This window comes from Apostichopus japonicus, chromosome 20 (assembly GCF_037975245.1).
Source record: "Apostichopus japonicus isolate 1M-3 chromosome 20, ASM3797524v1, whole genome shotgun sequence".
In the NCBI taxonomy this organism is placed as follows: domain Eukaryota; kingdom Metazoa; phylum Echinodermata; class Holothuroidea; order Aspidochirotida; family Stichopodidae; genus Apostichopus; species Apostichopus japonicus.
Genome location: NC_092580.1, coordinates 21,954,969 through 21,981,431, shown reverse-complemented (window position 1 = coordinate 21,981,431; position 26,463 = coordinate 21,954,969). Strand labels below are relative to the sequence as shown.

General features: G+C 37.9%; 1 protein-coding gene across 1 annotated transcript; it reads left to right on the top strand.

The window, feature by feature from the left end:
* Positions 1 to 4,136: 4,136 nt before the first annotated feature.
* LOC139961542 (atrial natriuretic peptide receptor 1-like) lies at positions 4,137 to 25,224 on the top strand. Its single transcript, XM_071960804.1, has 22 exons — positions 4,137 to 4,924; positions 5,980 to 6,125; positions 6,725 to 6,877; positions 7,941 to 8,076; positions 8,639 to 8,733; positions 9,582 to 9,732; positions 10,174 to 10,255; positions 12,877 to 12,994; positions 13,399 to 13,458; positions 14,372 to 14,449; positions 14,926 to 15,030; positions 15,893 to 15,964; positions 16,759 to 16,921; positions 17,152 to 17,301; positions 18,047 to 18,215; positions 18,731 to 18,871; positions 20,190 to 20,313; positions 21,907 to 21,975; positions 22,373 to 22,547; positions 22,945 to 23,043; positions 23,678 to 23,769; positions 24,897 to 25,224. Exons 1-22 carry the CDS (start codon positions 4,276 to 4,278, stop codon positions 25,008 to 25,010), a joined length of 3,141 nt encoding a protein of 1,046 aa, XP_071816905.1. The 5' UTR covers positions 4,137 to 4,275; the 3' UTR covers positions 25,011 to 25,224.
* The last annotated feature ends 1,239 nt before the right edge of the window (positions 25,225 to 26,463 follow it).

The window sequence follows — 26,463 nt, the reverse complement described above, 5'->3', positions numbered from 1 at the left end:
AAAAGCCATTACTGTTGATTCTGCTTGCACCATGGTTACATAACCTACATGATGTGGCGTCACATAACCGACATGATGTGGCGTCACATAACCGACATGATGTGGCGTCGCATAACCGTCATGATGTGGCATCGCATGATGTGGCGTCGCATTGTCGTGATATTGCATCGGTTATGTTGTATAATTTTCACGATGTTGCATTGTTGTTCATATTCAGTGCAGTTTTCATGATGTTGTATTGCAGGTTATGTTGCATCTATTTCACGATGTTACGCCATAATTTATGTTGAATGGTAGCTGATGTTGCATCATCTTTGATATCAAATCGTAATTTGAATTTTTCATCTTCGTTGATGTTTCTCGTTTACTTTTTTCCTCAACTTCATTGAAGTACCATCGATAGCGATGCCCTTTCGTAATATGTATGTTCAAGCTATATATATATATATATATATATATATATATATATATATATATATATATATATATATATATATATATATATATATATATATATCTGGGATATGTGACCTACACAATACTAATGATTGTGACGAAAAGGTGAAGCATGCTTTTTTTATTGTCTAAGAATTAAAAACGTTTAGATCAAAGAACAAATCATCTATTAATGTCCATTGTTTTTATGTGATTAATCTTTTCATTCTTATTCAATTTCGGTAAACAAGAACTTACAAACATTTCTATCATCAAAAAGCAGACATGGAACTCGTTTGGTTGTCCGATATTGCGCACGCCATTTCGTTGTATTACATTGGTTATTATTAAATTACGAATGTCCATATAGTATGACGTATTTTAATTGTATATCTTAAAGATTTATGTAGCACCTCAGTAAATGCATAAATGTGAAATTAAAATTGTTAAAAATCCAAATGTTCTGTTGTCATTTGTATTCTTTTTAAGTATGTATTTTAAGTAAACTCCCTGCCGTTTAATAAAAACCCTTCATTAAATTGTAAATGTACCATGTACACGCATGTGTCTGTGGGGGGAGCTGGGTGGGTGAGCGAGCTATTGACTAAAATAACTTTCGTTTTGCGTGAAACACTATTTATTTCTTTATTTATATTATGGACAATTTCTATTTCGAAAGTGGAGAAGATAAGCTTTTGAACGCCATATTACGAACTAATATGTTAGAGAAACAAAAATATTTGTACTATTTATGTTCCTCTTCCGATTTCGTACCGTCCAGCTGGTTTTACAATGAAATTAGTCATGCAAGCTTCGCTCATTATTGTTCTTTTATTCTTTCTCCTAGAATCTGTCATATATATAAACCGATATGGAGAGCAAATGACATGTCAAAATCACGAAATATTAGAACAATGGAAGACAAATCGACGGATGCCCCTCTACCCTAACCTAACCCACCTCAAAATGGAGGCAGTGTTCATGAAACCCTCTTCCCCTTCACCCCCCATCCCACCCCCCCCCCCCCAAACCACTGTATAATACACCTGTGAGTTGTGTCGAATTAAAGTAAATTGGAGGTGCGACGAATGTATATGGAAAGCTTAAATGACAAATATTTTTCTAGCCTATCCAATGAATTACTCGAAGTAAGATTACACGTGATTAAGCTAGGACACACTCCGAGATATTTCATCAAATTCGAATTAAAAAGTCGTTGTCGTCACAAGTTTTCATGTTAGTATTAATCACATGCACTTAGACAAAAATGGGAAAGGGGGGGTGGACGAAAATATTCAAACTATTATTCAAAATTATTAGAATCGAAACATAAAATCAAGCCAAAGCTATTATCTTTCACATCATACTTGCATTTCCGTAAACATTTCGTATTAAATGTTACTACTTCTCTCTCAATGGTATACATTAAATTTTTAATCTATTGTATATTTGGCATTGGTCTAATAGTGAGCAAGTAAAATCATAGTTTCTATCTGATCTTATTACTCTAACTTTAAACTCAACAGCACGGGCATAAGTTGCTGCTTAGGGCTGCAGTGGCGCATATGGCATTAGGAATGCTCCTTTAAGGCCAACTTTGATGATGACGTCAGCTCCTCAGTGCAGGTCTCAATGTTAATGTTTATTCATTGATTTATAAGTTATATTAAAGCCTCAATGTTTTAATGTTAATTAATTGTTTCATTAATTATTAAAACTCAACTAAATCATGTTCTTTTGACTTCATACAATCACCATATATGCATTCTTGTATGACATTCAATACTATTTGTCCTTAAAACAAAAGAGACTTGTGACACATTATGAACATATCATTACAAAGGCCGTTAAAGATTTTCCATTGAGAAATTTATGCAAATTATTTTTGTGCCCAAACTCGTGCTTCCATTCGGTTCTCAACAATCCGTTCCCCACACACTTTTCATATATTATTAAAAAGTTCGTCTCTACTGCAGGTGTACGGCAGCTTGGAGTGTCTTGGTGAATAGCAGAGTTGCTTGCAAACTTGGGTGTTTTAAGCAATTTTTAGAACAAAAAGAACTGTGACAGAAATTCGTTATCCGACCCTATACCAGCCAAGATTTTACTTAAGACCTGGCCAGACAAACTGTCAAACCAGAGATTACAGAGAGCATGAAATGACTCTTTACACTTAAAGGGAATGAAGACTCGCGCACAAAGAAACGTCTGATGCCGGTAATCTGACCTAGTTTCGAATGAGGTGTAATAGAAGTGTTAAACACCACCATCGATCCCAGAAAATACACACACAGCTTGCTACCGTCGGTAATTAGACACTAGTGTACAGTCAATACATACAGCTACGGTCAATACCCACAACACAGTGTACATAGCAGCGATGGACATCTCATGTCTAGATAAAAGATAAAAAGGTATCACCTTTCATTACTGTCTGCATTTTGTAGCGACAAGAAAAAAAAACTTCACTTGCAAGCAATGGAAAGTTAAGTTTTTCAGAGTGCGGTACGCGGTTTGGGCGAGTCTTCAATGCCTTTAAGGAAGACTAAAACGAAGCATGACCTATTATAGTATTGGATTCGAATGGGGAGGGGGGGGGGTACTGATTAACCACCAAATACTTGGGATAACCTGAGAGTAACACGTACCAAACGAGGCTTAATGGGGGCTTGTGGTAGCCCACCAAAGAGTACAAGGGAACCGGCGAGCTCCTCTTAGCAGGAATAATTCGAGCAAACACACTGGGGTTGTGTACTGCAGGGTCACTGACTCAGTTGGCATTGCTAAGAAAGCGAACAACAAAGAAATGAGAGGGATTTAACAAATGAAAAGGGGAAGGGTATACTATACAAGGGGACCAAACTATAGACAATACTATTGGGGAAATATCAGGGGTGCTGCACATGCATGTCTAGAGTTACGGAACAAGAATTTCAGATAGCAGTCTTCAACAACTGACAGTGTAGATAATTTTCTTCTTCAACCGGAGTATCATTTTTAAGCAGTCCACGTTATACTTACATTCATGTTATTTGACACTAGTCTTCTACCCTATTACGAACAGTACGGTATAGGCGTATAATATCATACATAAAAGTATAGGCGTATAATAGAATACATAAATCTGACCAATCCGATGCAGACAAGCGCCGAGTCACTTATATGACGTCAGATAATATAAACAGCTAAGTTCCCAAAACAAGATGAAGTCCGTACATACATATAAATGCACAGTAATTGGGTGTTCATGTGAAACAGAACAATACCGTATATGAGTGCCACTTGCAAAGTAACGTTTGGCAAGCCAACCCAGACTATAATTAATCGAAGTATCGAGCATACACCATATATTTCCAGTACCGTATCTGTCGTAGTAACTTTCGGAAACACCGATTTTTGTATTTTTTTTTTTTTTGCACAGTCATTGAGAATATTCTAGCATATCAGTATTGGCCGCCATTTTTACATCTCAAAACTATTGAACGCCAAGAAGAAGAAGAAGAAACCTCTCAATCAACGTGTGGGATGACGAATATTAGAAAAGTACCCCGAAGTCACGAAAAGGGTTTCTTATCCTTCATTATAGAAACCATAACGAACAAATACATACCCATGCAGACAGTGATTAAAGAATCCTTAGTATTTTGGACTTTTAAATATCACTGTCATAAGAGTTTTGGTCACCGTTACAACATCAGAGTAGTTTGTATAACTCAGATATTTTGATCAAATTCAGTGCAACCACCAAATCACGTGTATGGTTTAAAGACGACGCTCAGCGTTTGTCGCAGAGCTTCTAAACATTCCAGGAAAGAAAAGTTGCTTGAAAACCAACTAGAAATGTATCTCTCATCTTTATTGTGGTCAATAACTTTGGTTGCCGTTGCCACCGAACCAAATAACGAGGTTAGCATACTTTCCGTATACGGCGAAGATACCGGTACCGATGAAATTCATCTTCGTCCGGCCGTTCAAATCGCCGTGGAAACTGTTCGTTCCCGGGTTCGCCGAGGGGAATACCACGAATTCCAGTTTAATGTTATTCACAAAAGCATTGACTGTCAGGGTTACCCCATAGAAGGTCCTGCACTGGCGGCCCTTTACTATCTCCAATACAACGTCACTGCCTTCGTGGGACCTCCGTGCACCGTCGACATAATCAGCGTTGCGGATCTCGCGGCGTCGTGGAATATCCCCGCTATCTCCGGGGTTGCCTCCGCCGTAGAGTTGAGCGATAAAACCAGATTTACAACATTTACCCGTACCTCGTTTCTGGCAGATGGACTAGCTAGTGCCGTAGTTGCGACCATGAGCCGATATAACTGGAAAAGATGTTCCTTCATATCATCTAATACTGGGTATTGGAGTATCATGGAAGAGGCTCTCGCCAATGTCTTACAACAAAACAACATTTTTGTTCATTTCGTGGGATTGGAATACTTCCAAAGTACAAAAGCGGCGATGCAAGAAGCAGGAAAACTTGGTAGAAGTGAGTATATTAACCAAATTCATATCATTTACACTTCGATTCAATCTAATTGACTAAATCTCGGTTATTCGGCGATTGGTCCTGAGTGCTGATTCCTCTAGAGCAGAAAACTACAATATTATAATAATATAATATTTAATATTTGCTTTTTACATAGCTTCATACCAGCGATAGGTCTCAAAGCGCTCTACAGACGTTATATTACCCCTGGTGAATGAAAACCTGTCCCAGAGACAATCCCTCTAGTCGGCAGCAGTTATATACTGCGCCCAATGACAAGTTACCTCACAGGTACCCATTTAACCCCCTGTGTGGAGAGAGGCAAGTGAGATAAAGCATCTTGCCCAAGGACAAAACGTAATGAACTAGGCAGGAATCGAACCAGCAATCCTTGGATCACGAGTCCGACGCCTTAGCCAATTGGCCACCACGCTCTCTGTTATACAGGGGTTATATATGCTACAATGAGTTAATCCCAACCTCATCGACCTTGCCAGTTATTGCGATGGCCTTTAATGGGCCGGTTATTCGGCAATTGATCGTTGGTGGGAAGTTTCACTTTATTTGAAAATCACCAACAAAATATATATAGATGTAAGCTTTTACTTTATTAACTAGTCCTCCATAACCTGTTCGTTTATCTCGAAGGCACCTGTTAACTTGGTTATTCGGTGATATGAGAGCTACAATAACAAAGCAGGTGTATCTATATTTATCGTGGTGGCCACTGATGATCCGGTTAAACGACAGTTTGAGGATATCCTCTGTAATTGAAAGCCACAATAAGAAAACAGGTGTATGCAACATTGATTTTTTCCACTTTTCATGTTAGTGTGAAGGTTGTTAATGGTGCGCCGGTTATTCGACAATTGCTCAACTATAGTGCGTGCGGATTTCTTGTAGGCCTATTTACTTTTCTCTCAACATCTTTAATTATCCTGATGGCCACCGAGGAAAACGGCTATTCGACAATATGACTCATCCTCTGTATTTGATAACTCCAATAATGGGACAGTGTGTTTCATGTCATGTTTTCTCTCTCTCTACTTTGGCAGTTATCGTGATGGCCACTGATGGGCCGGTTATTCGAAATTTAATGCTGGATGCTCTGGATCTCGGTTACATTAACGGAGAATTTGTCTTTTTTAACATTTATCCATTTACAGACGATGTTCAATTCAAAGATTTTTCATGGCAAACTGTGAGTATAATTTCTCAACTCCAAATGAAAGATATATAAGGCTTGTGTCATGTCACAACGCTGGAGAGCATGCGTTGTGCTTTGATGTGATGTTATGCGTTGTTTTGTGTAGTGTTGTACGAACTATAATGTATGAAGAAGGCTATAATGTTGTAATATATATATATATATATATAAACATATACATATACATATATATAATACATACATATACACATATATATAATACACACACATACAGTATATATATATGAATATATATATATATATATATTAGTGTGTGTGTGTGCGTGCGTGCGTGCGTGTTTCTGTGCTGTGTAATGTTACGTATACTGTGTTGCACTTGGAATGCGTGTGGTTTTCGTGCATTTTGTGTGATGAGTTGTGCCTTTTGTGTACTACCAAACCGTCTTGTATCAAGTGTCCATTGAATAGCGTTGTTTTCTTAGTATATGATATCATGTACATGCAATGAGCTATACTAACATCATGAAAGTACCGTTTACTGTTGTGAAACCTGTAAAAATTTTGTTACTAAATAAATCTGTATTGACCGTCTTTCCAAAATTTGCATGACGAAGTTATTATTTCCGTTGTAGAATGACGATAGAGATTCTGACGCTAAACTAGCATACGAAGCTTTGTTAACAATCAGTGTGACGGTTCCTACAGCAGAAGACGTCAAGAACTTCCGCTCTGAAATCAGAACGATACAAGCAGCAACACTAAACTACACTAGTGATATGGAAGAGGTAACTCTATACTTCTACATATGTATAGATAAATATGTCATTGGGTAACAGCTTCATCTTCCTATTGTATGTATTGAATGCTATATGGGGTACAGGGCATATCCACGTAAACGTCTGGAGGATCAGCCCCCATCCCCTCCCCCGCTGGCAGACCAATTGTTGCAATAACATTCTAGTGTACAGTATATGCATATATTATATGTACCTGCAGTTCAACCAACCAGTCAAAAACACTGTCTCAAAAGTTGCAACGTATAGCACCATTTTACATTTAAGCACCCTCCATTTTACCAACGGGTTGGGGGGGGGGGAGCTTAGATCCTTCCCGAGACGACTTTACATCTTAGTTCTCCCTCCCCCAACCCATTACAGTCCAATGTATTTGTAGCATTGTTACATCGAAACTCATTTTGTTTAATACAAACATAGATTCATAATGATGGTGAACGTAGTCTGTTCTGATATCTGTGGCTTGGGCTATATGTTACGTTATTTGCTTCGGTGGTAGATGGAAACAAATGTGCAAGGGGTGCGCCAAATTAGGAATGTGGGCAGTGATGTAATCATTATATTCGGCTGATGTCTGGTTTCAGACTTCACATCGTATGATTTATCTTCCATAAGCTGCAAATCGTGGCTGTCTTTGTCGTCAGTAACTTGAGAAATTAGTTTTCAAATATATTCATGATTTATTTGCACCCACTATACGGACTTCATAATATTTTCATTTTAGCAATTTAGTTATTTGCCGAATCACTTTAACCGTCATAAAATGAGCAGACATTTACCTATACAGGTAATCAATATGTATTACTGTCGCTTGTGTCATAGTAATTCGATTAATTATCAAATAGAAATTTAATAAGCAAAAATAGTCTCATCAGATATATACAAGTTGTAAACGTTTGATATCGTTTTTCTCACATGATCCACACTTTATCATTATTTAAAGAATGATCAAAATGTACTGAGTTATACTGTGTTATAATACTATAATTGAAACAACGATTTATTTTGTAATAATAAAGTCAAGAAAACTGTATTTCTTTTCTCAATTTTGTAGAGTCTGTTCCTCGCGGGGACATTGCATGATGCTATTATTCTTTATTCTCTTGCGATAAATGAAACTATTGGGGCCAATGCCGATATACGGGACGGGACGGCCATCTCGATACGAATGCGAGACAGGAAGTTTCAAGGTAAGTAAACCTTTCTTTCTATCTTCTGTTTATAGAGTTTTATTTCTCTCATTTCTGTTTTCCCATAATTTCTGTTAGAGTTGAAGAAGTCACTTTATGCTCGGATGCAGCGACAGTTTGTACCTTTCTGCTGAAATGTGGCCAAGCGATGCATTATTTGAGCAATTATAATTGGACGCCATCCCTCTGATTTTTTTTATTACAAAAGGCCACACAAAGATTGGGCTATTTTTTATCATCGGGTTACAGTTTTAGCTCAATACTGAACAAATTATCACAGGCAAATCAATTATTAAATTTGAAAGTTGCGAAAACTTTGCGAACTGTTGAAATTTTGCCTAATTTTCTTTCAATTCCCTTTTTTTTTTTGTTATTTTTTCTTTTTTCTGCAGTATGTAAAATATTCGAGACTGACTACATGCTCAATGTGTGATAAAACGATTCTTACCTTTTCAACTCATTCTTTCCTCATCGAAAACTATGTGAAATCCATTTTTCTATATTTATAGTTGTATTTTTTTATGTGAAATCCATTTTTCTATATTTATTATTGTATTTTCAGGTGTTTTTGGTGAAGTAAAAATAAAGCCAAATGGTGACCGTGATTCCGATTATTTGATATCCGACATGACGGATACTATAACCGGAACATTCGAGGTATGTAGAACGGTTATTTGGTATCATGACGGTTAATCGCAACTTTGAGGTACATATAGTTCTATAATTTTGTATCCGCCGAAAAAGACGGATGCGAAAACTAACCTCTTGGAGGTATCCGCATTCCAATTGCTTGAGATAATGACGGATAATTTTAAATTCACCTTGAATTACGCATTCCGAGTACGTGATATCCGACATGACTATGGTAAAACAGGAATATCGAAGTATACGTGTGTATCGCTTGCTGTATAGTTGGTACAATGCCGGTTAACCGCAGATTACAGGTACGTATTTCGAATAGTGTATATCCGAAAGAAATGGACTGTGCGAAAACTGGAAGCTTTGAGGGTACGCATTCCGATTATTTGGTATCCGAAAGAGACGGATTCGATAACCTCACCTGAGATGTATAAGGTGTACGTATTCCGTTTATTTGTTAACGTGGCGTCGACGGGTACAGCAAGTGTCGACGGGTATACGGCAAATGTCGATGGTTGCGGTAAGTGGAACCATTGAGGTAGATAGCCAGTCAATTTCCTAGCCTGCTTGACAGACATTATATTGAAATACGTATTAAAAGTACTTGATATACGGACCTGAACGATAGATAGACAATACTGACGTTTTCTCCTCTTTTTTGGGGGGGGGGGGGGGGAGAGAGGGGTGGTACCTTCGAGTGTTTGAATCATTTGGGGTCCTTTCGTGTAAAGCCACTTTATGGACTTACTTCACTTTATTGTTTCTGTGTTTGTCTCTTTCTCTGCGAACAATCTCGACTAATAAATAACTCTTCCAATCCCAAGTGAGATAAATCAAGTTTCATATTACTCCCACTTTCAATACAGGTCGTGGCCTACTTTCTGGCCGAATCGGCTGGCGTTTTTCAAGCTGTGAACGGCAAAGAGATCAAATGGCCTGCCGGAGCGATTGGTCCACCCCTGGACGAGCCAATCTGTGGATTTTACAATGAGAAATCTAACTGCAATAGGCCAGAAGGTTCGTTCCTATGTGTGTATGTATGTCTGCATGTGCACACGGTTCTTTATTTGCTATGTGTGTGTTAGTGTTTCTCGTATTCAGTAGGTTCTAATAACTTCAGCCTGTAATTCTGTCATTAGGCAGCAATCACCTCTTTCATCGTGCTTAAGTCGCTGACCATTGTCACGTAAACATAAATTTAGCTGGATTTTCTCGTTTTTCTTATATTTTCATTTGGCAAGCATCAGGGTATGAGGTACTTTAAAGTAATCTGATATAAGTTATGAAATATGAAGCTATTGACAGTGAAAAAAAAAGCTTGCCAGAGGACGTCGAGAATTTTCGATGATGTTATATATGTTAGTTACGAAACCCCTCACTTGTTTGAATAAATTAACTGATTAAGGTAACAGTAACTTACATCATGTCTGTATTCTGTTTCTTTGTGTTTAATTGCAGGAATAGGAACACTGGCTGTTGTATTGGTCACTTCTATTGTGTTTGTGTCCATTATAATATTAGCGTTTGCCTGGATATACAGGTAAGTTAACTTTGGAAGAAATTAAACTTAATCTATGGCAGGCCGAGTGGATCCAGGAATTTAAGGAGGAGAGGGTGTGTGGTTTCGTTGAAGCCGACTACAATGTAAGGAGGTCGGTGGGGGGGGGGGGGGGGACCTCCTTCAGTAACAACAAAATACAGACGTGAACATGAATAGTGCACCCATGACATAAGTAGGCTATAAAGATGTTAACTTATTTTGCGACATGTTGCCAGTTAATTACAACAACTCGAATTAGACCAAACATTTCACAAAGGTGTTACAAATAGGAAAGCGCGAACTTTGTAATGAAAACAAGCTGCGAGATGGAATTCACCATATATGTTAAAGAGTGTTATGTTTTGATAACAGAGAGAAGGCAATTGTTGAAGAAGCCAGAAAAAAATCTCCGTCTTTAAAAATGAAGCATTGTTTACCCCCGAAATACAAAAATTCTCCACAATCTAAGTATGTCCTGTAAACGAATCATAGGATATTCTATATATTTCCCAGTCTGATATCGCTTGTTTCTGTCATGTTAGTATCTTGTCTTTTCTTTTTTCCTTATAATTTTTCTTTAGTGTGTAACAATAATCGTCTTTTGCTTCATGTCATATTCGATATTGCGTTTTGCTTTGCTTTTCTCTGTAATATTGATTGACTTGAAGTCTTTTTTTCCACCTCATTTGAGGAAATTTAGAGAATAAAATTGAAACAGAAACTATATCCTACTCTGTTATGGGATGACATGTCCGGGAGTTCCTGTAAATGAGCATGATGTGTATCTTGTAACATTTCACCAAAGATTGACATGTTCTGTATAAGAGATGTTACCATTATTGTGCATTAAGCCAAAAACCATCAAACAAGCAAGAACCCAACCCCCCCCCCCCACCTACCCTACACCCCCTCCAATAGGGGAGGAGGGGAAAGGAAAGAAAAGAAAGCATTCTTAAAATGGCTCCAAGTTCATTAAGGTTAAATAAGAAGCACCACATGTGGAGGAGGTTATTAAAAGACTTCTTCGTTGTCTTCACTCTAAGGAGTCACTGAATGTTTGTCGTTGCTGTTGTTTTTTGTGGTTCTTTGTTTTTAGTGTTAATTAACGAACATGTCATTAAGGTTGTCAGTCAGACGAGTGAAGTATATGAAGCCAAGAAACCAAACTTTATTGTTTTTGTTTTTTAAACAGAGTATTGACAATTATACATATGACAAGGAGAATCCTTACCATGGCATATTTTGCCTACAACCAATATTCTATGTTGATGATGGCCATGTTAAGTATGTAGAAAGTATGGAGTAGTATGGAGTATGGAGTAAGTATGGAGTAAGTATGGAGTAAGTATGGAGTAAGTATGGAGTAAGTATGGAGTAAGTATGTAGAAAGTATGGAGTAAGTATGGAGTAAGTATGTAGTGTGTAAGTATGTAGTGTGTAAGTATGTAGTGTAAGTAAGTGTGTAAGTAAGTGTGTAAGTGTGTAAGTGTGTAAGTAGTGTGTAAGTGTGTAAGTGTGTAAGTGTGTAAGTAAGTGTGTAAGTGTGTAAGTGTGTAAGTGTGTAAGTGTGTAAGTGTGTAAGTAAGTAGTGTAAGTAAGTGTGTAAGTGTGTAAGTGTGTAAGTAAGTGTGTAAGTAAGTGTGTAAGTAAGTAAGTAAGTAAGTAAGTGTGTAAGTAAGTAGTGTAAGTAAGTGAGTAAGTATGTAGAAAGTATGGAGTATGGAGTAGAAAGTATGAAGTATGGAGATATTCATTATGGTCGTACGTTATAAATATAAGGATTGTAGTATGCTTATTTGTTGGTGTTTTTCTCGTTGTTGCCAGGGGGTAATGGGTGGGTGGTGTGGGGGGGGGCAGGGGGGAGGAGTGTGAGTGAAGATTTGATCTATTTGTTTTGTTTGATATTTTCAAACCTGCACATCAATTAAACGTGTATAGGATGTGTGGTTATCTCTCTTGAGTGGTCCACTTCCAAATCTTTTAACAGTATATCTTGTCAGCTTGTGGCTTACAATAACAGCAACAACACAATTACTGTTGGAATTTTCCCTTATAACAAATAACAGCACAAGCACATTAACAACATTATACAAAGAATATACTTTTAACATAGACGGAGAATAAAAATGGAGTAGTAATTTTCAATCAAGTAAGAATCCAAACTAAGCAATGTGTATATACCATACGGCAATCAGGTAACAATTTTGTTTTTCCATGTCATTTTGACTATTTTTTGGAAGTTTGTATTCGATTACCTGACGTCAGAGTAAATTGAGTGAAAATCAGGTAAAGTGATATAAAAGAGGTGTACTGTCATGTTATACCCTTCCCTACATATATAACATGTACATCTGTTTTGAAACCAAGTGCATGCTTTTGAATTTTCTCACTTTTTTATTGTGAATGTGTGTATGTGTCGGGGAGGGGAGGGGTTGGGGTTCTTGGGATGCTGTGGCTTGGGGCGGGGAACGGGTAAGGATGGTCTGTCGGTACCAATGTTGTAATAACATAGTCATCAAATTTGACAGGACTAGAATGTTTAACTAATATAAATTAATGATAACTGGAATTGCTTGTTCAAAATATAGTTACCATTTTCTCTTCCTTCTGTTCCTCAACAGACGTTTTAGGAGAGAAAATGAGGTGATGAAGATGCTGTGGAAATTGAACTATGGTGATCTGCTGTTTGTATCGACAAAATCCTCCGAAATGTCTACTTCTTCCAAAATGTTAACTGCGGTAATGATAATTGTGCCATTGTTTGAACACAAAGCCATATACTAGTGCACATTATATAATCTACATCGTAAAGTATTTATATCATCAAACTGTACAAGCTATATATTGAGGTGTGTGTGCTTGCAAATTTAGCGTGAAAGAACAAAACTGTTGGGTAGGGAATCTCCCTATCATTACCCTTTAAGACCACTACCCTTCTTCCTCACGAATAACAGCCTGGGTTTTTTCTCTTGCTATTTTATTTAAAGATGAATTTGTAAGGAGTCCGTTAACAGGAACGTTTTATATATTTCGTTGTACTTTATCTCGAATTATACTTTGAAAGCAAAGACAAAAATACTTTCCTATTCTATAATATAGAATCTGGAATTAACTGAATATTATTTAATATTTTTAATTTTCAGCCTACTGATAGTGAAAGTATTATGGAGAAGAAGATTTCAGTCAATGTAGCACATTTCATGGTATGTATTGTGTGTGCGTGTGTGTGTATGCGTGTGTGTGTGTATGTATGTATGTATGTATGTCGTGAAATATGGCTCCAGCAGGCCTGTGGACAGACCGGGCGTATATAGGTGTGCCCCCCACCCTACCCCGTGCAGACTACAAACTGTGCCCTCCCACACCCTCATTCATCTGTACCGCCATCATGTCTACAAAATCTTCATAAGTTACAGGACACAAGTATACTGTGCCCCTTCTTAAATCGTTGGTGCAGCTTTTTATATTTTGGTGCCCTTCCAATTCAGAATTACAACCCCCAGTGACGGTCCTGGGCTACAGTGATCGCCAGCCAGCCAGCCTTATAGATGCAGTCTTCGTCTGCAATATATAAGTTCAGGAAAATATCATCTTCCTTTTGCAGGCATAAATCGTATCCAGATAGAGTAGATTAAAATTAAAAGTTATAGTCTGTACTTCTCAAAGCTAGTCAGTTCTGCATCTCTCTCTAAACACGCAAACAAGCACAAACCGACGCCATATATTTGATTACCTAGACCCCCCCCCCCTCCCCCCGCGCCCAGCCTCTCTTTCAATTCTGACAGGTTCACAATCACATTATTGGGATGTAAATTTTCACCACAGATATTAACCATTTCACAAACGATGAAAAAACCCAAATATTTCATTACATTTTGTGGGACACAAAGTTTTTCCATTCTAGATGAAAGCTTTAAATTACTCGAGAACATAGGGGAAATAGTTAAATAAGTGCGGTTGTAACCACATATAGATATCTTAGTCAGATTAAGCGTTATTTATTATTACATACACATATTACATATTTGGCTTGATAGCAATGATGTAAAATGTTACAACCAAATTCAACTTTAATTTCAGGTTTGAATTTTGTCACTTTTTTTTACTAAATAACAGGGTCGCCTGGTTGTCGTGAAGAAAGTGAAGAAAAATGTTCTTACAGTTACTCGTGCGATGTTGGAAGATCTCACTGCGGTGGGTTTATTCTATAGTTGTAATTTTATTACAGAAAATGCATGTTTTCGTAAATGGTTTTCTATTCAATATGTACGTCATAACAACAACAAAAACGCAATGAAGTACACATTTAAGCTGTTTGAACTTTTAGTTTACTTTTTATTAACTACTTCATCAGCAACGAAAGGTCGGACAGCCTTTGCTTTAAGGCAACACAAAGGGTTTCTATTTATCTTTCGTACTTGTAAAATTTCACTCCGACATTATTCTACTGTTCCAGCATGAAATCATTAGATCGTTTTTTCAAACCTTCAAACCTCCGAATAAATGATAAATTCGAACCCCGGAGCTGTCTATTCGTTTGGGTTGTCTGGTGATATATCATATACCATATGCGCTGTACTCTGTATGTTGCACCGCCTCCTTTTAACGAAATTAAAAACTATAACAGGAAAATGTTGACTAAACAATTAGGCCTATCTCTTTTCTTGAAGATGAAAGACTTCGACCATACGAACGTCAACAGATTTGTCGGTGCTTGTACAGAGGCTGCAAACATATGTTTTGTAATGTTCTACTGTTCTAAAGGGAGTTTGAAGGTAAGTACAGCCTATATGTTACTAAACATACCATAAACCGATTAATTATCTCTGCTGCTGGCCAAACAAGAACAGGTTGACAGACCTCATTGTAATCACATCAGGTCAGAATTTCGAACAAAAGCGATAAGACTTCATTTTATGTTGGAATGTTTCTGTTTGTAGATGGCAAGCGTTTCACTAAGTTTCTCCTCTTTAGAAATTTTTAAGACATTTATAAATCCTCGGAAGTCCTTGAAATTTCCTCAAAAATCACACCTATATAGTATGATGCAAGGATAATAGGCTATTGTATACATTAAAATGGCCTGCCTTACTCCATTTCTCTCACTGATCCCAACATCCCCTCTCAGGTCCTCCATGCCTCCCTCCAAACACATTCCCCTTTCCTCATTCAGTCAATTCCTAGCTACAATGGTCATATTGATTTGACTATATACCCGTTCATATAGATCCTGCTATTTCATCAATGTAGTATTTCTTCTATCCGTTATATATGAATATATGAATATATGAATATTCAAGTTGTGACATATTGTTTCCTATATCTCCAGAATGTGAAGCATGTTTCACAAAGTGAAAACAAAATTGTTTCAAGATTGTCGGGTTCGATTTACGTTACCATGGAAACTTTAGATAAAACATTGAATACAATACAACTAATTATTTCAAAAGTTTAACAAAAGCATTTAAAACTGATCGGCCGTATTAGCATTCCTGGCTAATTTTGTGTGTTTTTAAAATTACTCCAATATATCGATGGAACACTTCATGTATCAAAATATCAAATTAAAGAAATTGATTATTACTCCTTAGGGTGTGTTTCTTACCCCCTTTTGAACAAATTATTGTTTAATCGTAGGACATACTGGAGAACGAATCGCTGCATATTGACTGGGCGTTCAAGTATTCATTGATGACAGACGTATTTTGGGTAAGTTAATTGGATTGGTTTATTTTGATATTTATCACTGTTGAGTGTCTATGGGCTTTTATGAAATAACAAGGATTCTAATGGGTTTTTAAAAAAAAAAATATCGGCGCTTTTGTGGCCTGCTATGAACCATGAGGAAATCGACGACTTCGGAGCCACAAACTTTGCTGCGCCTTCGGTCCACCGGTTCCGAGCCGGTAAACCGGTACGTCATACGCCAATGCGCCCGGACCTTCGTGCACGTAAGACGTGAAAAATGAATTGGCATACTTTACTTGAGATGCTATATACTCATACGTTATAATGATATCATACATTCCATAATTGGTAAAGTTAAATTAAAGAATTGAAATCATTTTTCAATCTATGAATTTAGAGAATATACTTACTAAATTGCAAGGGCGTAGGAACCGGGGGGCTGGGGGGCGCCAGCCCCCAGTGAAAAATGTGGTGGGGCGGAAGTATCATTCCGCCCCCCCCCCCCCCGCTTCGCAAGTCAGAAAACCCCTTTTTCATTTCCAAATTAGAAAAAAAATCTCATTTGGAGCACCAAATTGCATCTAAGGCCAGGTGAAAATACAAAATTAAGTTTACAAAATGGAGTGGGTGTTGAAGTGTGCTATATTGCACCAAATTGCATCTGAGGCCACCTGGAAATGCAAAAATTTCCAACCCCCTCCCCTTAGACCCCGCCCCAAGGCCGGCCATCAGTCTTCAGCCCCCCAGCTCAAAAGTACCTTCCTACGCCACTGCTAAATTGTGATTTGGCTTGGATCATATCATCTTTCTGACAGGGCTTAAACTATCTGCACTGTAGTGTGATAGGCATGCACGGACGCTTGACGTCATCAAATTGCGTCATCGACAGCCGTTTCGTCTTGAAACTGACTGATTTTGGACTATTTGAGTTTCGACAAGGAGAAGAGATTGACGAGACATCGCCAGAACAAATCCTGAGTAAGTTTGTAATAATTCTAGAAGAAAAATACAATGAAACGTCTTTTGTTGCAAAGATGGTATTATATAAAGGCGATCTTTTCTCACTCCCCTGAAAACAGGTAACCCCCCAACCCCCACCCACCCACATACTCACATATTCTGTTTGTCCCCTCAATTTAAAGATGGTACGCTCCCGGCACACGCCTGGCTGTGCATTCATGTGTTGATATATTTCATCCCATGTATAGAATTACTGTGGCGCTCTCCCGAATACCTTCGCCTTGACATAAAAGCACCGACTAAGGCCGGAGATATGTACGCTGCTGGCATTGTAATGCATGAAATCATTCTGAGATCAGGGCCATTCGGAATGGACTCGGAAGCTAACAGCGTTGACGGTAAGCGATTGTCGGTATTTTATACTTTTCAACATAAAGAACGCCAACTATGACCATGTATAATAGCCACATTTTAGAAGCTTTTAGAAGTCTTTCTCGGCGGCTTTTTAAGGGACAAGAAGACAGGAATTCCCCTCCACTCCCCATTCGCCATAACCATAATAACTAAATAAAAATAAATTCTAAAACAAAACAATAAAAATATTAAAGGTTTCGTAAGTTAAAGCTTACGAATAAACTTTGAATGTGACGAATACTTGTATAACTGAAGAAAAAAAAATTGGAGTAGAGAAAGAGTAGAGATATATTATTTCTCAATTATGGTTAAAATTATCAAAACGAAATTACTCTTTCTACCAAGATCATAAACAAAATCAAGATCCCCGAAAATGTGTCATATTTTATCCCAGAAAAACGCAATGGCCGTGTATAGTCGTCATAAAGTGTGAACATTATTAGCTACGCATTCCACGAAGTTTATAAGTATCATGCCGTTTTCTGTACATGAAATTTAAGAGCAAAGCCACTTTTTGAATTTCCATTTGTTATAGATTTCTTTGTATATTATATATACAACATATACTCAAAAAAAATCGATGTCTCTCTCATTTGTGAGCATAATAGCCATGTATGTAATAAACGTATGGACATGCTTCAATGTAAAACAGTGCAAATAATTGTGATGGCAAGCATACGGTATTTCACAAAATATTACAATCAAAATAATATCATGGGGTTCTTTCAGAAATTCTACAACGTGTAAAGAACTGTGAACATCCTCCGTACCGCCCTCATCTGAATGAGGAACTCAGTACACCTGACGTCATGGAACTCTGTCAGAACTGTTGGTCTGAGAAGCCGGAGGATAGGCCATCTGCTTCCGCTCTTGTGGCATTTATGAAGTCGATTAACAAGTAAGGTGTTCATCGGGTTAGCCCCACCCCAAACCCCAACAAACTTCATTGCTAAAATCCTTTTGTAAATTCAGGGAATGTCTAAAATCACAAAAACTTTTAAGCGATTGCGATGTATTACTTTCTTATAGTTTACTGAAAGACATAGTTCTCCTTACCACAAAGATACCAGAGGTTTCATCTGAGAGTTCTCCGAGGGATAAATATCTTTCTTTCTTCTTATCTTTCTGCTGCTATAAGTTGTAATTGTTAGTATATATATTGTTGTTGTTGTTGTTGTTGTTGTTGTTGATGATGAAGATGATGACGAAGACGACAACACGATAACGACTACTATATACTCCACTTATGCTCGACTACTCTATTATATATAGTTTTATGTTTATACTGGAATAAAACTAAAGATAAAATCGACAGGGAAATGACAACTACCCTCCCAAAGTTAATGAAAATCAGCTTGATGAATATGCATGACAGTTGCAGTAATTGGTCACCATGTGTATTTATCTATACAGGAAAGCAAACTACACGACGAACGTCCTATTCCGAATGGAGCAGTATGCGAATAATTTAGAAGCTCTGGTCCAAGAACGAACGGAAGCATTCCTGGAGGAGAAGAAGAGGTGTGAGAGACTACTGTATGAGGTACTACCACGGTAAGGAGGATGCACAGAAAACGAACTGCAAATTTGGTTAGATATAACCGTAACAAAAGAGAGAAAGAAAAGTCATCCCTGCAGCAGCAAACATGCACGACATCGGACTTCGAGCACGATTTACGTGGCCATTTAAATGTGACAGCTCGTCTAACCACATACTGTTCCGTACTGTACATAGTATCTTGCTACTAGATTATACTTTTGTAGTCACAGTCATGTCTGACGAGAGGGGGTGGGGGGGGGTCAGTGGGTTATATACGGCCAGAGTATAAATAATAAGGACCTAGGAAATACGGAATAAAGAATGTTTTCTTTATTTCATGAATAAAATTTATGAATTAATAACGATTTCAAAAGGAAGGGTCCGATGACATAGTAGTCATGACCTGGTTCTCTATGAATAATCATAGTAACATCATAAAAAACATAACCGTTAGTCAATTTAGGGGCCTATCCTTTCAATAGCAAGGCTCACCCCCTTTAATAGAACATCAACCCTTCTTCTTCTCGAATTTACGCCAGAATAGAAAATTCCCTTTTTCAGTTATATAAAATTCAAGCTGATTGGACAAGCTTTTGGTTCGTTAACTTCAGTCTCCAATGACAGACCTTGTAAAGTTTGCCGAGTCATGATGTATCTGTCTGTTCCCTTTATTGCTTTGAACACAATAATGATTGTACTGGCATTTACACGCAAAATATGCTACAAACTTTTGACTACAAGTTTACCCGATATCCAACGCAAATAGCTGAAAGAAGACGTTTTATGATAAAATAAAAGTTATGTTTTAGAGACGTCCAAAATTTGGGACTAATGCAGTTTGTCTTTGAGCTTTATTGCAGTGCCATAGTGTGTTTTTCGCACAGTCGATGTTTATTGGGGGGGGGGGGGGTTCTACCTACTTGTTCTTATAGTTTAACATTTAGTTTCATTTTAGCTAAAGATGACACGGAATTGTGCATTTCCATTAGTTTCACAACAGTCTATAACTCTCTTTACAGATTTGGTACCAAATTATTTTGTAATATTTACACCCTTAATTCGAGTTTTTACTCTCCTTTTTTATAGTTCAACAAAAGAAACCCCTATGCAAACAGTGGAATATATCACCACACTGTTTAGGTACCACAAGCTAATCCCATGAATTGTTTATCAGTTCGTGACTAAATCTTGCACAGGAGCTAATCTCCCGGTGAACAGGGGAATGCGGGGTTAGGGTGAAGGAATTATTATATACGTTGAACACCGTGCGCTCCTGTGTGTTTTCTTTAAATTAAGATTGATTTCCAGTTTCCACAATTTTTCATAATGTAGGCCAGTTGCTGAGCAGCTAAAGAAAGGTTTGTCTGTGGACCCGGAGACATACGAATGCGTTACAGTATACTTCAGTGACATCGTTGAGTTTACTAAGCTATCGGCACAGAGTACTCCAATGCAGGTAAGATACTCTATAAGGAACGTCACCTAATGATAGAATATGGGCAAGAAACTCATATACTCCTTAACTGATGCATCCCTCTTCCCCTCCCCCCCCCCCCAAAAAAAAAAAAACACCCAAGTCCCACTTGCATCGAGACTGTGGCTTTGTGATCATCATGACATATAGATCACGCATCTCTTGGAAAGGAAATAGATACTACACAGAGGCTAAGTATAGCCAAAAGGTCGTCCAATACAGTTAATACACGTAACACTCTCACGTCGGTATAGGCAGCTCATAAGCGCGCAATAACCAGATACTTTTATGTCACCACTGTTTGTTTGTTGCTAGACTTGAGATCATACGATCGATGGTTCTACTTCCGTAACTAGGAAAGAATTGCCTTGGTCTTTCAAAATATATGTGTAGGGCTATATACTCTCCGTGAAATGTTTCCTGTTTAACCTTAACCTCGTTATATAAATGTTACCACATCTCATAAATCTAAAAACAAGTGTTTGTCTAGACTTGTGACGTTATAGATTGGAGGCCGGGCAAATTCATGTGATATATACACATTTCAACAGCCACGAATGGATTGCCATCAACACCAACGTGTAAGGACAATTTCACACAAAGCTAAAAACGACATTTCAATATTTAATTTTTACTGTTAGCAGTTGAATTTACTGGCCTGTATAACATTTAAAAGATAAAGACCTTTGCAATACATTCACACAGAAGGATCTTCCTTCTGTTCTGAAATAAGCATAGTCCGATTATTACTGGGAACGCATTGACCAGAGGTCCAGACAGAGGAGGGGGAGGGGGTCAGAAACCTTCCTGATGTAAAGGGAAGTCAGGATCCTCTACATTTTGAGTATGTAATATTTTTCACAGGGGTTTCAAAGCCCCTGACTGACTTAGGAAGGCGGATGAACCTCTGTTGAAAGGCGTGGAGGGAAAGGTCTAATTATTCTCCGGCTGAATATAAAACAAACCCCGATTCTAACCCCTGAATGACGAAGGTGGGGCCATGACTCCCCCCTCTCCCATCCCCAGGGGCGTAGCGAGCGGGGGTGTGGGGGGTGTCACACCCCCCCCCCAATAGTTTGGTCGCTGTCGGCAAATTTTGGGTCTGTCGGCAAAAGGAGAAAAGGTGAAGAGAGCGGAAGGGGAAGAAAGAAGGAAAGCTGAATAGAGAAAAGGAGAACGGGAGCTTCTTCCGTGCCAAATTTGACTTAAAATATGCACCAGATTGCATCTAAGGACGTTTCAAAACTAAAAATTTTCAAAAGGGGAGGGGTAGACCCCGTCCCCTTAGACCACTCCCCCATTTCAGTCACCACTTCCAGATCCGTCGGCAAATCAAATTTGACTTAAAATATGCACCAGATTGCATCTAAGGACGTTTCAAAACTAAAAATTTTCCAAAGGGGAGGGGGACACCCCCTCCCCCATTTCAGTCACCACTTCCAGATCCGTCGGCAAATCAAATTCTCCACACCCCCCAACCAAAACCCCTTCGCTACGCCCCTGCCCATCCCTCCAACCCCCATCCCTCTTTCGCCGCGCACCATATTTAAAATGATAGGGTTATTGATTTTACAGGTGGTTACTTTCCTGAACGACTTGTATCTCTGTTTTGACAACATCATTGGAAATTACGAAGTCTATAAGGTAAGAAATATGATGAGTTTCGGACATAAATTAGGATTTCAATGTAATTGCTTTGTAGAAAAAATGGGCAGTTTATCTATAACATATTTATTTTAAATAAATATATATATATAAATATGTATATATAAATATATATATATATATACATTCATTTAATTCAATTCAGTTCGTTATTCATATACAACATTCATCATGTTTTGACAACATATGGTAGAGCTTAAATTACTTGTATATGAATAATGCAATGTACTTATAAACGCATTAATACAACCTGTAAAATCGAAATCAATATTCCGAATAGTATGTTTCAAGCTTGATTTTGATTACTTATTCATTAGTATTACCTTAAGTTTTGAATTTTCGATAATAAACAAAAAAAAAATTTCACACTCTGTAGGTAGAGACAATCGGTGATGCTTATATGGTGGTTTCTGGCCTTCCCGTGAGGAATGGAAACGTACATAGTAGAGAGATTGCTAGCATGGCCGTTGCACTTCTCCGTAAAGTTGAAAACTTCACCGTTCGACACATGCCAGAATACCAGCTACAACTTCGGGCGGGGATACACTGTGGTAAGAAAACGTATATAACTATGAATGTTAATGTCAGGTTAATGTTAGGCTAAATTCAGTTCAACTGCACAGCTCCGAAGTATCCGGAATCCTCTCCAACCTTCAGAGAATATATATAGACCCTTAACTGAGGTATGCCATAGCCTATAAAGTGACTCAACCTCAATTTAGGGAAATCCATTATGAGGGGTTTGATCCTCCAGGAAAGAACTTTCAGGATGATAATAATATTTTGGTGGGAGGGGAGGGGAGGGGGGTATAGGCAACCATGAGAATAATACTGGAAGCTTGATTGTATATAATCTAATACATTTTGCTCTGTTGACTTATTAATCAGCTTTTGGTTTCAATTATTTAAAAAATTATGAAAGCACGGTAATGCTGATATTTTTTGCAGGTTCCGTGGTTGCTGGTGTGGTTGGCTCCAAGATGCCTCGCTACTGTTTGTTTGGTGACACAGTGAACACTGCATCTAGTATGGAAGCGACATCAGAAGGTAAATATCAGCATTATACCGATACTCCTGCTGGTATTCAAACATTTTAGGGGGCTTGGTGACCCCAAAGTTTACTGTCATCATCCTGATGACCCTCCAGTAGGGTATGTTGGGGTGTGGGAGAAGTGATCTATTGGGAGAGGGTATGGTGAAGGTTCCTTAGCTGCAAAATAGTGTTATATTTTGCAAATTTATGTTCAAGAATTGGTCTATTCCTTCCGGGTTTCTTCTTTTTTCTTTCTTTCCTTTTTTGCGACCCTCCAATGTTTTTTGGCGACCCTCCAATGTTATTTGGCGACCCTCCAATGTTATTTGGCGACCCTCCAATGTTATTTGGCGACCCTCCAATGTTTTTTGGCGACCCTCCAATGTTATTTGGCGACCCTCCAATGTTATTTGGCGACCCTCCAATGTTATTTGGCGACCCTCCAATGTTTTTTGGCGACCCTCCAATGTTATTTGGCGACCCTCCAATGTTTTTTGGCGACCCCAAAAATAGTGGCGACACCCACATTGAAGACAAGGGATCTATACCCATCATCATTTACCATTCCAAAACCATGAAACTATACGCTCACTTTATTTCTTTCGTATATAAGTTTAAGAAAGGAAAACTTTTACTATTTCTTGACAGCGATGAAGATACAAGTGAGTTCCGAAGCCAAATTTATCCTGGACTCCTTTTTCATATTCAAATTCGAAGAGCGTGGAGAGATTGAACTTCGGGTAAGTTATATATTACCCTGGCTAAGACGGTGTGTTGTACATGTTATAGCAATAACAAAAAAAAAATTAAAATCACAATATATCTAGATTGAATTGTAAATAAGAAATAAATCAAGCAACATATCTGGCGTCGTAACGAGAGAGGGCGGGGGGGGGGGAGGGGTGGGTGGGTGGGTGCATCAATCCATGTGGAAGTCAGTCATGCTGCCTAAAAGAGTCACAGCCAGTCATAATCATACACAGTCGCTTCCATAGCCAACCACAAGAAAAGTCAAAATGTTAACAAAAAATAGTTACGTATAATCGTTTTGTTAATTACATTGGATAAACAGATTCACATGTACATCAGTTGATAAGATTTACTATTGATAACATCTTACAAACTAATCCTTGACATTCGAGAGTCATTTGATTGCTACTGTATGTGACGGTGGTTGGAGGGGTGGAGGGAAGGGTGGGGGACGGGCGCGTGGTAGGGAGAACGTGAACAGATGTTTTTAAATTTATTTATTACATTTTTTTTTTTTAAAGAACAGATTTTTGTTGTTGTACATATAGACCCATTTCTCTTATGAAGTGAAGCAGACATTAAGGTTAACAGAAAAGGGAGTTTATGTTACCACGGAAACTTTCAATGAAACATTGAAAACCTTAACCTTAATTCTCTCCCTTACCGGGTGGGGTTGTTAACCCCACGCCCAAGCCCCAACCAGGGGCTGTATTTAGTCAGGCTTCTCCCCTGTGACCAGTCCAGCATGGTTTAGACCTGCCGGGGATTTCACTCCCCGCTGGCATAGCTCCCAGGTTCATTGAAATACACAAGCCTATCCACCGCGACAATGTATAGCAGCCCAGGATAGTATAAGATACTGAAAAGGGTTGTATTTATTATTTAAACTTTCTGGCCGCTTTAGTGCATCGAGCAAGGTTTGTTTTTGTGTCATCATAACTACTTTTTCAAAGGATGAAGTCACATTTCAGACAATGATTGAGAGGAGGTAACCCTTATGTGATTCACGTATACATAAACAAATATGAGCACTTATTTTCACCTCGTTAGCACAGTTTGGCGAACATTTTACATCATGATTTTCACATAATTGTTTATGTATAATCTACCTTCGCAGGGTAAAGGCAAGCAGAAGACATTTTGGTTACTTGGTCTGATCGCAGAAAAGCAGGAAAAACAGCAAAAGAAACATTTTGAAGAAGTTTATCTCCCACCGAACACTTACTTCTAGGTCAGAGTCATGCACTGGATATAGTTTACTCAAGTTGAACAATACATAATTATGGTCATATAAAACTGGTGGTTTTAATCAAAATAACTTGATGTTGTACAGAGGTATATATGTTAAATGAGTCAACAAACGCAATGATTTGAAGTTAACTACACTTTTTACTTTCTCTCTTAATGACAATGCATACATTTAGTTATTTCATGTTAAAAATAAATTTGACGCTGCACGTTTTGCTTATTATTTAAGTTAGTTCAAAAATTGCATTTTTTATTATGTTTATTGATGCTATAGTGTTAGGCGTTTAGCGGAGGACATCATACGGTTGTAAGGTTGTATATAGTATGTATGATGGAGATGTTTACATGCATGGTACCAATGATAACTCACCGTTGAAGTATAATGGACGATTTTCATTTTCTTTGTTGTTTATAGTGTATACGATTGACTGGGTTCTACACAATGTGATTGGTTTGCTGTTGTTATGAACGCATAGCGTATATCTACTTAGGATGCACTGAAAAAATATATCAAAGTATCGGCACTCAATAATGAATTGGCTTTCTTTAATCTGTTGTGTTCATTGTTTTAACGCTAGTATAAAGATTTGGAGTCGAGAAGGAAAGGGGGTGGGGGGGGGGGGGGGTACGAGACATAAATGCTTGTATAATGCGCTGCAGGGTAGTAATAATATAAATGTAAACATTGAGTGTACACAGGTTATTCTTTGTCGGGTGGCTATTGGTTAAGTCCATGATGATCACTATTAAGTCATTTGGGAATGAGACATTAAAATGACCCATTGCCGTGTACAAGTTTCATTCAAGCTACCTACTTATGCCTCGGGTTGTAACTTAACGTCTGCAGTCTGATAAGCAATGATGCTATAAGTGGGCTACATATAACAAAATTGGAAGACCTTCCAAATTTAGCAACAGTCCCAAGTGACTGACACCTCTTGAAAGGGCTGCCAGCATAGGAGGGGGGGGGGCGGGAGGTAGGGAATGCTTACGTCCCATCCTCTTACTCAAACCTGGTTTGTAGGTACTTCAGATTCGAGAATTAGGAATCGTTTCTGAATGACGTAAAAGAATGTTTATAATGTAAATAATGGCTCATTGCTTTTCTTTGGCAAAACGTTCTTGTTTACGCCTAATTCCCGCGGGAGGACCTTTTCTCAAATATCTTTCTTTTCTACTATTTCTTCTTTGACTTTCTTTTTCGACTTTGGTCCTGCTATACTGTGGAAATGTGTAAAGATTTTCTGTGTTTTGTTAACAAGAAAATGTTGGTCGAAAAAGTGATATATTTTCATATTTCATTTAGTCCATGCAGATGAAATATAATATCTGATAACAGTATATCTATAAATTGGGGTAAACTAAAATATTTACACATACTTTTCTCTTTGGATAATAAATGATGTCAAAACCAAGTTCATTTTCAATATTAATTT

Bases quoted from the DNA above. Each gene is read 5' to 3' on its own strand.
- LOC139961542 (XM_071960804.1), top strand. From the start codon at position 4,276: ATGTATCTCTCATCTTTATTGTGGTCAATAACTTTGGTTGCCGTTGCC. The intron at 6,126-6,724 runs GTGAGTATAATT...TTTCCGTTGTAG, and splicing joins AAGATTTTTCATGGCAAACT to AATGACGATAGAGATTCTGA. The intron at 22,548-22,944 runs GTAAGAAAACGT...TATTTTTTGCAG, and splicing joins TCGGGCGGGGATACACTGTG to GTTCCGTGGTTGCTGGTGTG.